The following is an 11,352-nucleotide window of genomic DNA, read 5'->3' on the forward strand; positions in this document are numbered from 1 at the left end:
TCCTGGACTATCTTTTAGCCAACACTGACAGTAACACCTCTATTATCCTCCTGGCTTCTCAGTGCTATGAAGTGCCTTCCTTCACCAACTCTTGTTGGTAGATTTTTCCTTGAGAAGCCTCTCTCTCCTCTGTCTAGCATGTCCCAGGCACTCAGGTGCTCTGTCTGAACCCCCTCCATCCTCTTTTCCCCTTGAATGTCCCTCCCTTCTCCCCCATCTTCTCCAGGAAGCCTTCCTTGAGTGACCCTCAATGATATCACTCAGGGCCATCGCTTCCCATCCTCAGCACTGAGGTCCAGGCCTCTGACCACTTCCTTGTCTCAGACACGTGCCCAGCTCTTCCGCAGCCTGGGAGCTCCAAGGGCAGGGCCTGGGTCCCCTTCTTCCTTGGGCTCGGCATGTGCTGGACGCTTATTCTCCAGGCGTGTCAGAATAGGTCAGCTGGAGCCAGTGGCAGACACAGTCAGGCTAAGAGCATCTTGCTCTCCAAGGCCCAGCCCAGGCAAGGGAGGGGATAAAAGTCTTGTGCCGGGGCCTCAGGGCAGGAACTCACACACCTTGACTCTCCTCTGTCTGTCTGCAGCTTGTGACTTTGGGTCCCTGCCATGTCTCTTTCTCCCTGCCGGGCCCAGAGGGGCTTCAGTGCGAGCTCAGCCTGTTCTGCCCTCTCCAGGGGCAGAGGCAGGAGTAGCTTCAGCAGCAGGAGCCTCAGTTCCTTTGGGAGATGCCGAGGAAGCTCTCGTGGAATGGCCTGGGGGTCAGGGGGAAGGCTGGGGGTGCGGTTTGGGCAGGGGAGTGGTGGGCCTGGGCTTTCCCTGTGCCCTCCAGGGGGCATCCGGGAAGTGACCGTCAACCAGGCTCTGCTGTCGCCATTGAAGATTGAGATTGACCCCCAGTTCCAGGTGGTGAGGACTCAGGAGACCCAAGAGATCAGAACCCTCAACAACCAGTTTGCTTCCTTCATTGATAAGGTGAGGGTCAACTCAGCTAAGCCCCTATCTCAGTGCATCCATCCCTCGGAGGAGCTGTTCTTGATGGACTTGGGAGTGGGTCTATCACTTCTAATTTGCTTCTGCAGCAAAGGGGTCCCCTTCGGCCTAACTGAAGTCTCTCGGGCTATGCTGAGGCTCTGTGGTCCCGTGGTTGGGGCTCAGCAGCAGAAAGCTGTCAGCCAGCAGTGGGGAGACCCTTCTCTGTTATTCTTTCTGTTTTGAGGTGCTCAGAGGCTGGTGGAAGGGCATGAGGCTGTGCTCAGGCTGGGTTGGGAGGCAGGGGAAAGGTGGGGTGACTATAGGGTCCACGAGGCTTCAGTTTCTAGAGGCCCAGGGACATCCACAGGGGCCTCAGGGACCCTCTGCTTATGCTGCAGGTGCGGTTCCTAGAACAGCAGAACAAGGTCCTGGAGACCAAGTGGGAGCTGCTGCAGCAGCTGGGGGTGAGTGACAGCCCTCGGGGCCTGGAGTCTTTCTTCGAGGACTTCCTGGCCCAGCTCAGAAAGCAGCTGGAGGAGCTCCAGAGACAACGAGGGGCTCTGGACGCCGAGCTGAAGTTCTGCCAGGACCAGGAGGAGGAGTACAAGGCCAAGTAGGGAGACCAAACCTCCCCATGGGGCCTGAGTGGGGTCTAGGAGGGCTGGGCTGTCAGCTGAGATCCCCCATCCCCCCTGACTGGGCTTCCCTTTGGTCCCTCTGCACTGCACTCCCTCTGACTCTCACAATGGCTCACCTGCTGCAGGTAAGGAGGCCCACGGCCCCTAAGGCCCAGATCTGGAGAGCCAACAGGCCCCAGCTCCCAGGTCTATGTTTCTGGTCAGTGCTGGGAGGGGTTTATTTAAACAATGCTTCAGCGGGTTTTCCTTGAGAAATTCCTGTTGAACAGGCTGTGAGCTGAAGTGACTCAGAGGTTCTCTGGTCTCAGGGTGGAAGACAATGTATTTCATGGGACCATCCCCAGGCCTGTGGCATGATTCACAGCTAGGCTGTGGTTCTGGGTCACCCACCTAAGTCACCTGGTGGTGTGGAGAGAGCCTTGGACTAACAGGAGGCTTGGGTTCAGTGACTTTGAGTGCTAGGTCAGAAAAGTATTTGAATGTGACTCGTAAATGTGAAGTAGTATGGCCCTATGTCATCAAGGGGACATGGGCTGAAAGAGTAGAGAGGGCCATGGCCGGGATGTGACAAAGGTTTCCTGATAGGAAAGGTGGAGACACGGGCTGGCGGTGTGTCCTGCTTTGGAGCATCTAAAGCACGTGTGGCCTTTTCAGGAAGGTTGTGCTCGGAGGAGGGATACTGGCTCTGATCCCCTCCCGTTAGACAATGTCTCTCTGTTTTTACTTGGCAGGTATGAACAGGAGGCCCACAAGCGGGCCACTGTCGAGAATGACTTTGTGGTTCTCAAAAAGGTGAGGGTGGGGGTCAGCTGCTGCACTTGGGGCCTAAGCAGCTGCAGTGCACAGAGCCCGGTTCTGGGCTGCGAGGGCAGAGGGGCGAAGGTGGTCATGAAGGATCTGCTTTCATGCTGCCTGCAGGGGTCTCCAGGGAAATGGGACATCTACCTAGATGCAGGGACCCCAGGACAAGATCCAACTGAGGGAGCATGTGATAAGCTTTGGGTGTCACTGCAGGAGAGGGTAGGGAATGCATAGAAGAAGCAGAACAGGTTGGGATTAATCAGGGAAGACTTCCTGAAGGCAGTGTGGGTCAATGTTAGGCAAAAGGGAGAGCAGGGCTGGGTGGGGCTGGAGGAGGAAGAAGCGGGTATCTGGAGAAGGCTTTGGGTGGGTGCTGGGCAGTGTTGAACAGAATCCCCGAGCCAGAGTGGGCCTGCAGAGAGGGAGAAGGAGATACATGGTTTCTGTCTCCCTGTCCCCAGGATGTGGACGAGGTGTTCCTGAGCAAGATGGAATTGGATGGCAAGCTGGACACTCTGAGGGAGTACATTTGCTTCTTGAGGCGTCTGTATGAAGAAGTGAGGATGTGCCAAGGGCAGAAGTGGTGTCTCCAAGGGCAGGGGGTAGTGAGGGGAAGGGATAGGGTGGGCAGGCTCCTTGTGGCCACTGTGGGAGTGGCCAGGAGGCGAAGCCTGGTTAGGGTGATTTAGATTCCAGTCATTCAGTCATTTGACAAACATTACTGAGAATTTACTATGTGGATGGTTAGGTTCTGGGGATACCCCAGTGAATAACCAGATGAAAGTCACAAATCTTGCTTTCTACTGGGTGATAAACAATAAATAATAGACTTAGTAAATAAGTAAATTATAGAATGTGTTAGAAGGTGATAAATGCTATGAAAAAGGAAAATTAAAATGGAAGAAGGAGGATTAGGAATGTGGTTAGTAGGGTAGATGGCAATTTCAGATAGGATGGTTAGTGTGGCCTTATTTAGAAGATGAAATTTGAGCAAAGTTTTGAAAGAGGTGAGGGAATTAGCCATGCAGGCGGGAATTAGGGGTTCCAGGGCAAGGGAGTGGTCCATCGCCCCGTGTGCTGGTATCTGAGGAACTGCAAGGAGGCTGTGGGGCTGCAGGAGCCTGAGAGAGCGCAGGGTGACAAGAGGTCAGAGGAGTGATGAGGACCAGGTAATTCTGGGCCTTGCAGGACCTTTTCCTTTACATTCCAAGCTGCAAGAGTTGTTGGAGACCACCTCCTGCAGCCTTCATTTCCGATGAGGACACAGCTCCACAGAAGCAGGGAGCATTCAGTGTCACCCAGCATGAAAGAGGGCTGCACCCCCAGATGGGGTGCAGACAGAGAGCCAGGCCTCCCGCCCCTGCCCTGGGGCTCCAAGGGGAACGGGAGCTGCAGGATGGTGGGCGCTGAGTCAGTCTTCCCCGCAGGAGCTGGGTCAGCTCCAGACCCAGGCCAGCGACTTGTCCGTGGTGCTGTCCATGGACAACAACCGCTGCCTGGACTTTAGTGAAATCATCGCCGAGGTCCGTGCCCGGTACGAGGAGATCGCTCAGACCAGCAAAGCTGAGGCCGAGACGTTGTACCAGACCAAGGTACCAGGGCTCGGGGGCAGCACCATGCTGGAAAGACTGGGTCTTCATGCTTACACCTCAGGGTGGTTATCCATCTCGGTCCCATTGGGCAGTTCTGATAACCTCCCTGAAGATCCAGGGCTGGGTGGACACGACTATTCCCCTTCTCCAGGAGGGAGGCCATGCAGGAAAACCGTGGGCGATGAGTTCGAACATCTGCAAGCCCATTCCACCATGTCCTGGTCTCAGCATTTAACCCACATTCCAAATGAGGATGTGAGGAGGCAAAGAATGTGGGACATGGGTCCCCCCATGGGTGAGGGGCTTCTCATCTAATGGTGTCACCTCTGCCCCCACTCAGTACCAGGAACTTCAGGCGTCTGCCCAGCTGCATGGGGACAGCATGAAGGACACCAAAATCCAGATCTCTCAGCTGCAGCAGGACATTCAGAGACTGCAGAGTCAGATTGAGAACCTCAAGAAGCAGGTGAGGGGCCCAGAGCTCTCCGAGCCCTGCCTCTCAGTGCCTTTGTGCCAGGGCCGCCCTGGGTCCATGAGCACCTTGATAACTGGCTGTACTTTGGATAATTTGGGGGAGAGAGAGCCTGAAGCCCCATTTAAGAGGGGTTTCCTCCTGTGCATTCTCACTGCACGGGCTCTGCTCATGCTGCATTTCGTGTCCAGGTGCACACCTTGCTTTTGGCTCCTGGGGGAGAGGGGTAATTTATCTCTTTTTTTTACCTCTTCTTTTGACTTGGACTCCTTGAGCCCAGCAGGGGCTCTAAGGCCATGCACAGAGTTTCCCAGTGCCCTGCCGGGGAGGGTGAGGGCCAGGACCCCAGGGAGCAGGTGACATGGACAGTAGAGTTGGGGGCTGAGCCCTCCTTGAGAGGAGGTGCTGTCGGTGCCTGGTGTGGGAAGGAGTGGGGGAGATGGAGGGAGAGAGCGGCAAAGGCCAGGAGACGGTTTCCTGCTCCTCCTGGAGACTTCATTTCTAGATGTGAAGGATTTCAAATGCCTAAGTTTTAAAGTATCTTTGTATCCACTTTCCCCAAATCTGAAGAATTGGTTTTGCGATCAACGGAGAGCATTGAGAACTGAGACCCCAGAGTCAAGCACTTTCCTCCAGTGCTTCAACTTGACCCCCCATCTCACATGACCCACCCACTCCCAGCAGGGCCCTTCTGGGAGAGCTCTTAGGGCACAGGCCACTTAAGGCCCAGAAGCAGACTCCAGCTGTCCTTATTTGCTCTCCTATGGAGTGTGAGGTGGGACCCATTACTTAATTTGCTGCCAGTGTTTTGCCCAAAAGTGTGGACTCCTTGCTTTGGAATTCTCTGGGTTGTCTGTTAAGATAGATTCCTGTGCCTCCTGCCAGAGCGAGGGAATCAGGGTCTCCAAGGTCTTTAGAAAGCCCAGAAATCTGCTTCCTAAACTCAGTTTGCTCAGGTGATGTGAATGCCTGGAGTCTCAAAGCCAAGGTGCCAGAATTTAGGAGTGGTACTGCATCCCCAGGTCTGGGAACCACAGCTCCTCCCATAAAGGCCTCCTGTGAGAACCCCTCTTGGGGTTACCACCCCCATTAATCCTCCTCTTCATGCACAAGCCTGTTGAACTGGGCTCCCCTGTGCCAGGCCCCGGGCAGAGCTCTGTGGATCACAGTGAGGGTGGTGAACTGGACATCAGCTGTCTTGGGTTAGACCGGGTCCCAGCTTTGCCTTTCTGAGACTCAGTTTCCTCATCTGTAGAATGGAGATGATGTTCCCCAGCCACAGGGTGCTTATGTGGGAATAGAATAATGAGAACCTTTAGGGAATGCCTTCTTTTCCAAATCAAACATGAGGGTCAGTCAGCTGGACGGCCAATCAGACAGGGATCTCGCTCTTCATCTCTGAGTTTTCTGTGGGACTGGAGAGGTAAGGGCAGAGTAGATTTTTCAAAGCAAAGATGGAGGCACATGGTTTGATAAACTCTGAAAACAGGACAAAATATTTGAAATGAGACTGTTCTAAAAAATCTAAGGACCGTGGTGGCTCTCAAGATGAGACGTGTAGATGATGAACTAAAGAGGACAGGAAGAACATTAAGTGACCTGGGAGGGGTTCCAGTGCAGTGTTGAGGGCTGGAGTAGGGAGACATAGGAGATTACTTGAGGTGGAAGAGGGGGGGATTAGTTCCTTGTGGCTGCTGTAGCAATGCACCCTGGACTTGGTGGCTTGAAACAACAGAAATTTATTCTCTCAGACTGGAGGGTAGATGTCTGAATCAGGTGTCAGCAGGGCCACACTTCCTCTGAAGGAGGGAGCTGGGAACCCTTCCTCGCCTCTTCCTGGCTTCTGGTGGCTCCGGCAATTCCTTGGCATTTTTTGTTTTGTTTCTGCATCATTCCAATCTGGCTGAATGTGGTGCCTTCTCTCTCTGTCTGTCTATGTTCTCTCATCTTTTTCTAGGGACACCAGTCATTAGATTTAGGACTCACCTTAAATACAATGTGATATCATCTTGAGATCCTTAATTAATTACATCTGCAACACCCCCTCTCCCCCTGTTTCCAGATAAGAGCATATTCTGAAGTTCTAGGAGTACATGACATTTTGGGGGGCATTACTCAATTCATTATGGGAGTTAAGGAAGCAGAAGAGGCAATACTTTCCCTGAGAATGAGAGCCACTGGGAATGGCCAGGGAACACTTTGACCTCATGTGATTATGGTGCACCCCAGCCTTCAGGTTTTATCCACAGTAGGTACTTTGGGAGGCTATGTTGTGCTTGCAGCCACTTTCTTGCTCATTTCTGCACCCATCCCAGAATGCCAACCTGGAGGCCAATGTGGCAGATGCTGAGCAGCGTGGGGAGCTGGCTCTTAAAGATGCTCAGACCAAGCTGGCTGAACTGGAGGCCGCTCTGAGAACCACCAAGCAGCATATGGCCCAGCTGTTGCGTGACTATCAGGAGCTGATGAGCACAAAGCTGGCCCTGGATGTGGAGATCGCCACCTACCGCAGGCTGCTGGAGGGCGAGGAGTGCAGGTGGGGCCAGTCAGAGGACCTAGGAATACGTGCCCAGAGGGTAGGGTGGTGGAGGGTAGAATGCCAACACAGAGCTTTCCTTGTTAAGGGGAGTTCTGAGAGATTTCCTGACATTCTAAGCCATTGAGGGCAACCCATTCTGCTAGGAGGAGTTTTAAATTGCAGAGCATGGATTTTATCTGTTAAGAGGGTAGGTGAGCTGCTCCAAGAGGCACCAGGATGCATTCTTGCAGTCTTTTTCAGCAGTTCCTCCTCTTGTCTTTTCTCCTCTAGGATGTCTGGGGAATGTACCAGCCAGGTCACTATCTGTGAGTATCAGGGGATTTTGGGAGAAGGGTCCCCATGGGGACCCAAGGACCCTGCTGTGACCCTGGTGTATTTCTTGGCAGCCATGGGGGGAGGCAGCGCCATCCTGCCTGGAGGAGCTTGTGATAGCGCTTGTGGACTTGGAGGTGGAAAAGGCACTTTTGGGTCCAGCTGCTTCAGCGTCGTGACTGGAGGCTCCAGCGTGGTCCTGGGCTCAGGGCAGGGCCCTGTTATGGGCTCTTGCTCTGTGTCTGGCTCTGGCTCGGGCTCTAGCTGCCACACCATCCTGAAGAAAACAGTTGAGTCAAGTCTCAAGACATCTGTCACATACTGAATGCCATGGCGACCACCTGCTCCACTGCCTTCCTGAACTCGTTCAGCCCTGGCCCCACCCCTTACCCCCATCCCTGCGTGTCCATTTCTGTGTCCACTACCCACATGGGATGCTGTAAAAGTCAATAAAGTCATGCCTACCTGCTCTTCTGAGTGCTCGTCTAGTCTGGTCTTGCTCTGCGTACTGATTTGTCTAATTTGGGAGGCCACTGCTTGCCCCAAGCCAAGGTGCACAGTGCCACATCCCCCAGCTAGCCAGCCTCATCCTCTTCTCTCCTCTTCTGGCCTACCTGCTAGCTGAGCTGGGAAGACTCTGGGTTGAGCCCCATCAGACTTCATCCCATCCCAAGTATCATCCTTTGTGGGGAGGGGAGAGGTCTGAGGCCCACTGGCCAGAGCCTGGAGGCTAGCACCAAGGGGTCTCACCCTCATCCTATTCACCTGCCTCTGGGCCTCCATTTCTATACCTCTCCTGTGAAATGAAGTAGCCCCCAATTCTCCATGGGGATGAGTCTTCCTCTCTTTCTCTCCCCATTTCCTCCCTCCCACAAATTGTATTGAGTGCAAACCACACTTGAGGCACTGTTTCAGGAGGGGGCTACTCTGGCAAGCAAGACCAAACCCTTCCTGTCATCCTAATGGGTTTAATGTCTCTGCTTCTGGTTTCTCCAGCATAACACCTCCCTCTCATGAGGACCAGATCTTCTTTCTCAAAGCCCTTGGCCTCTAGGGCCAGAGGCCAGCCTCCTATGGCTAATTCAGACACCCTGGGTTGAGAGGTGAGGCCCCTTTGTGTCTTGTCCTGTCTTATAGTCCCCTCCTCCTGATGCCCCAGCTCCAGCTCTGTCGAGGGTGTCAAGGCTGGGTCTTGTCACCTCACCCCCACCTTTTATCTCTGAGCTTTAATCTGGTTGTTCTCCCAGACAAGGATGTTCTAGTCAGGTTGATAATTCAGCACTGATGCTGAGCAATCACCTTAAATATGTGTTCCAAGGGCATTTTGAGGAGATGCTGCAGGGCAAGGACAAAGGTTCCCTGTGACCACAAGCAGCGTCTCTGCCACTCCTTCCAGTAATTCAGCTCAGCCCTCAGGCTTGCACACCTCACCCAGCAAAACAGAAGGTGTGCCACTGCCCAGCCCAATCCCCATAGAAGACAATCTGTAGAATAGTTAGGGCTGTTCGGGTTATATCCAATGGGCATCTCACTTCTCACCATAATCAGCTTATCAAGGGCTTTCTTCCAACCTCCCAGTATACTTCCTGGCGTGCCCTCTATCTCCTCCATTTCCATGGATGTGTTAGCATCTCTTCTAGCATGTTCCCTGGTTAATCACCCAGAATAGGCTCTATTTCTGACTCAGGACAGCCCCTGTCATCCTTGCTCCTGCTTCTTCCCAAGTCTGAACCAGATTTTGTTCTCCCTGGAAACCTTCCCAATTCCCTGTGTCTGTCCCCAGCACAGCCTGTCTGCACCCATTGCTGTCCTGGGCTCTGTTTCTGTCTGCTCTGGTCTAGGATCCAGTTTCTCTCTTAGTCTGGGGCCTTTGGGCAGGTTCTTCTCCTGCTCCGAAGACAGGGATCAGTAGCTCAGCTTGTGACGGTGACTCTGATGGGTATTTGGGACTGTAGTATGCCCCACCCCCCTTATCCCTTGGCTCTGTCCCAGCCATGGGCCTGTCTGAACGTGAGACCGGACACTTCTCTTCCTTCCCTCTTTTGCAGGAAGCCAGGAGAGTGGGCATCAGGGCCAGGTGCTGGCCCTGCAGTTACTCTGGTTCTTGCACTGCTCCTCTGCTCTTCTCCGTCTCCACTTGGGTCACCTCCAGACTCCATGACCTGGGCTGCAGGAGGTCACATCATTCCCCTGCTTTAGGGGGAGGTCAGCCTTTTCCTCAGACCCATGGGTCTCTCCATCAAAAGTATCCAAGAAGGAGGCTTGTCAGCCCTCTGTAAGACACATGAGTAGGTGAGCACAGGGCTCTGGAGCTAGAATTCCTGGGCTAGAATCTCAGCCCCGAGATTTACTCATGGTGTGACTTTTACCAAGTTACTTAATCTCTCTTTGTGCTTTGGTTTCCACACATGTGAAAATACACTGATAATAATACTAGCAGGGCTACACGGGATGGTACCATTCCGGATCCCAGAACGAAACAAATTCACTCAAGATAGTTCAGTAAAATGGACTTTAACGAAAGGGTTATTTGGAGAGGTGTGGGCATGGCTAAAAGAACAAACATGGGGTGCAGAGGCCAGAGGCTGGCGGCACCGGGAAACCATGGCCCCCCAGAGATGGGGAGGCTGCCGACTTATTTGTCCAGGTCAAGGGGTTTTCTGAGATGGAGGACTTTCAGTGCCAAACTGGGACTCCTGGGGAAATCAGGACCAGGCAGACACCCTGTGTAGAGCTGGAGACACAGGAGGAAGAAATGGAGTGACCAGGTGATAGAGTTGGGGGACTGTGGAGGAGATCACTGGGAAGGAGGAGGCAGCCAGCGCTGAAGCAGAGAAGGAGTGGAAAGGAATGCCAGCCTTCTTCCTGCCAGATTCCTGTTGGGGTCTCCCTTTGCCACCCCAGCTGGAAGCCGGAGAACAAGGGAGTAGTCTATCAGGGACAGGAAGGTTGGTGAACAGATCTGGAATGGGAAGGAGGCGAAGGGATCATGCCAGAGTGGAGACTAAAGGTGTTATTGCCTGGAAAGTGTATGGGCCCCAGTCTGCCCTTAGTAAGTGCTGGCTATGAAAATCATGGTTGTTAGGTCAGAAAGTCCTTGCCCCGCATGGGGCTCCTCCAGGGCAGCGACTGTTTTCTTCACCCCTGCATCCGTTCTATTGCTCAGCACCTGGGCTGGCCCGTGTTGGGTTCTCAATTGTCTCACTTCATCCATCATTCCATCGCCTCTTGTCCTGTTGCAGGAAGAGCTTAGGGCAGATGGCAATCTCCAGAGATGGAGGCCCTTGGACTGAGAAGCAGCAGTGGGGAGGAAGCTGTTCCTTCTTGGGCTGCAGAAAGAAGGCCTGAGCTTGGGTGTCCAGCGAGAAAGTCGAGTGGAGAGCCAGGGTAGGGGGAGCACCATGGCTCCCACACTCTGTCCGGGCTGGGACTGGGGAGATGTCCTGCCAGGGTGGGAGGGAGGCTGTCTGTAGGAAGTCACTGTGAGAGTGGCCCAGGTTGTCTGTGTGTCTGTCGTCAGCTCCCAGCCACAAAGCCTGGCACAGAGCGCCAGGTAAATATGTGTGTCTGTCAGTCTGCGGGAGGGGTGGAGTGTGTATCTGCAGCCCACTCCACTCCCACCAGCTTGGCTGCTCTTGACTCAGACGGTTGACATCACCCCTTTCCCCAGGGAGGGGGCCCCACTCACAACTGTCTTTCCCTCCCACACCCCCCACTGGGGAGAGATAAGGGAGGCTGAGAAAGTGATAACAGCCCGGGGGCAGGAGACCAAGGTTAGGGCATTGACAGCTCAGTCCTGCACAGGCAGGCAGGTGATTTTGGACAGGACTTCCCTGGCAGGCCCTGCTTGTAGGCGGAGCCAAGGAGGCCCAGAGAGGTTGAGAGTCTCCAGAAAACACACAGCTCAGTGAGGATTCATCCCCCAAATCCTCTCTCCAAATGCCTGGGATCTAGCTCTAAGCAGGGAGGAAAATTCCCTCTTGGGCATTAGGGACAATTCTGTGAGTGTCCCTCACTCTATGCCTCA

The 11,352-nt window shown here is 53.8% G+C and overlaps 1 protein-coding gene across 2 annotated transcripts; it reads left to right on the top strand.

The window, feature by feature from the left end:
• The first annotated feature begins 415 nt into the window (after window positions 1-415).
• KRT78 (keratin 78) lies at window positions 416-7,802 on the top strand. Of its 2 annotated transcripts, XM_045829744.1 has the most exons (9): window positions 422-971; window positions 1,370-1,584; window positions 2,341-2,401; window positions 2,872-2,967; window positions 3,838-4,002; window positions 4,343-4,468; window positions 6,790-7,010; window positions 7,284-7,318; window positions 7,400-7,802. In XM_045829744.1, exons 1-9 carry the CDS (start codon window positions 606-608, stop codon window positions 7,648-7,650), a joined length of 1,536 nt encoding a protein of 511 aa, XP_045685700.1. In that variant the 5' UTR covers window positions 422-605; the 3' UTR covers window positions 7,651-7,802. The 2 variants fall into 2 exon arrangements, with proteins under 2 accessions (XP_045685699.1, XP_045685700.1); XM_045829743.1 differs by having other exon boundaries at window positions 416-971; window positions 7,284-7,802.
• Window positions 7,803-11,352: the final 3,550 nt, after the last annotated feature.

This window comes from Phyllostomus hastatus, unplaced genomic scaffold (assembly GCF_019186645.2).
Source record: "Phyllostomus hastatus isolate PE091 unplaced genomic scaffold, TTU_PhHast_1.1 phas_scaffold_93, whole genome shotgun sequence".
Classification (NCBI taxonomy): Eukaryota; Metazoa; Chordata; class Mammalia; order Chiroptera; family Phyllostomidae; genus Phyllostomus; species Phyllostomus hastatus.

Excerpts from the sequence above, each read along its gene's own strand:
- KRT78 (XM_045829743.1), top strand. The coding sequence starts at position 606 with ATGTCTCTTTCTCCCTGCCGGGCCCAGAGGGGCTTCAGTGCGAGCTCA. Across the intron at positions 2,402-2,871 it reads ACTTTGTGGTTCTCAAAAAG|GATGTGGACGAGGTGTTCCT; the intron begins GTGAGGGTGGGG and ends CCCTGTCCCCAG. Across the intron at positions 4,003-4,342 it reads AGACGTTGTACCAGACCAAG|TACCAGGAACTTCAGGCGTC; the intron begins GTACCAGGGCTC and ends GCCCCCACTCAG.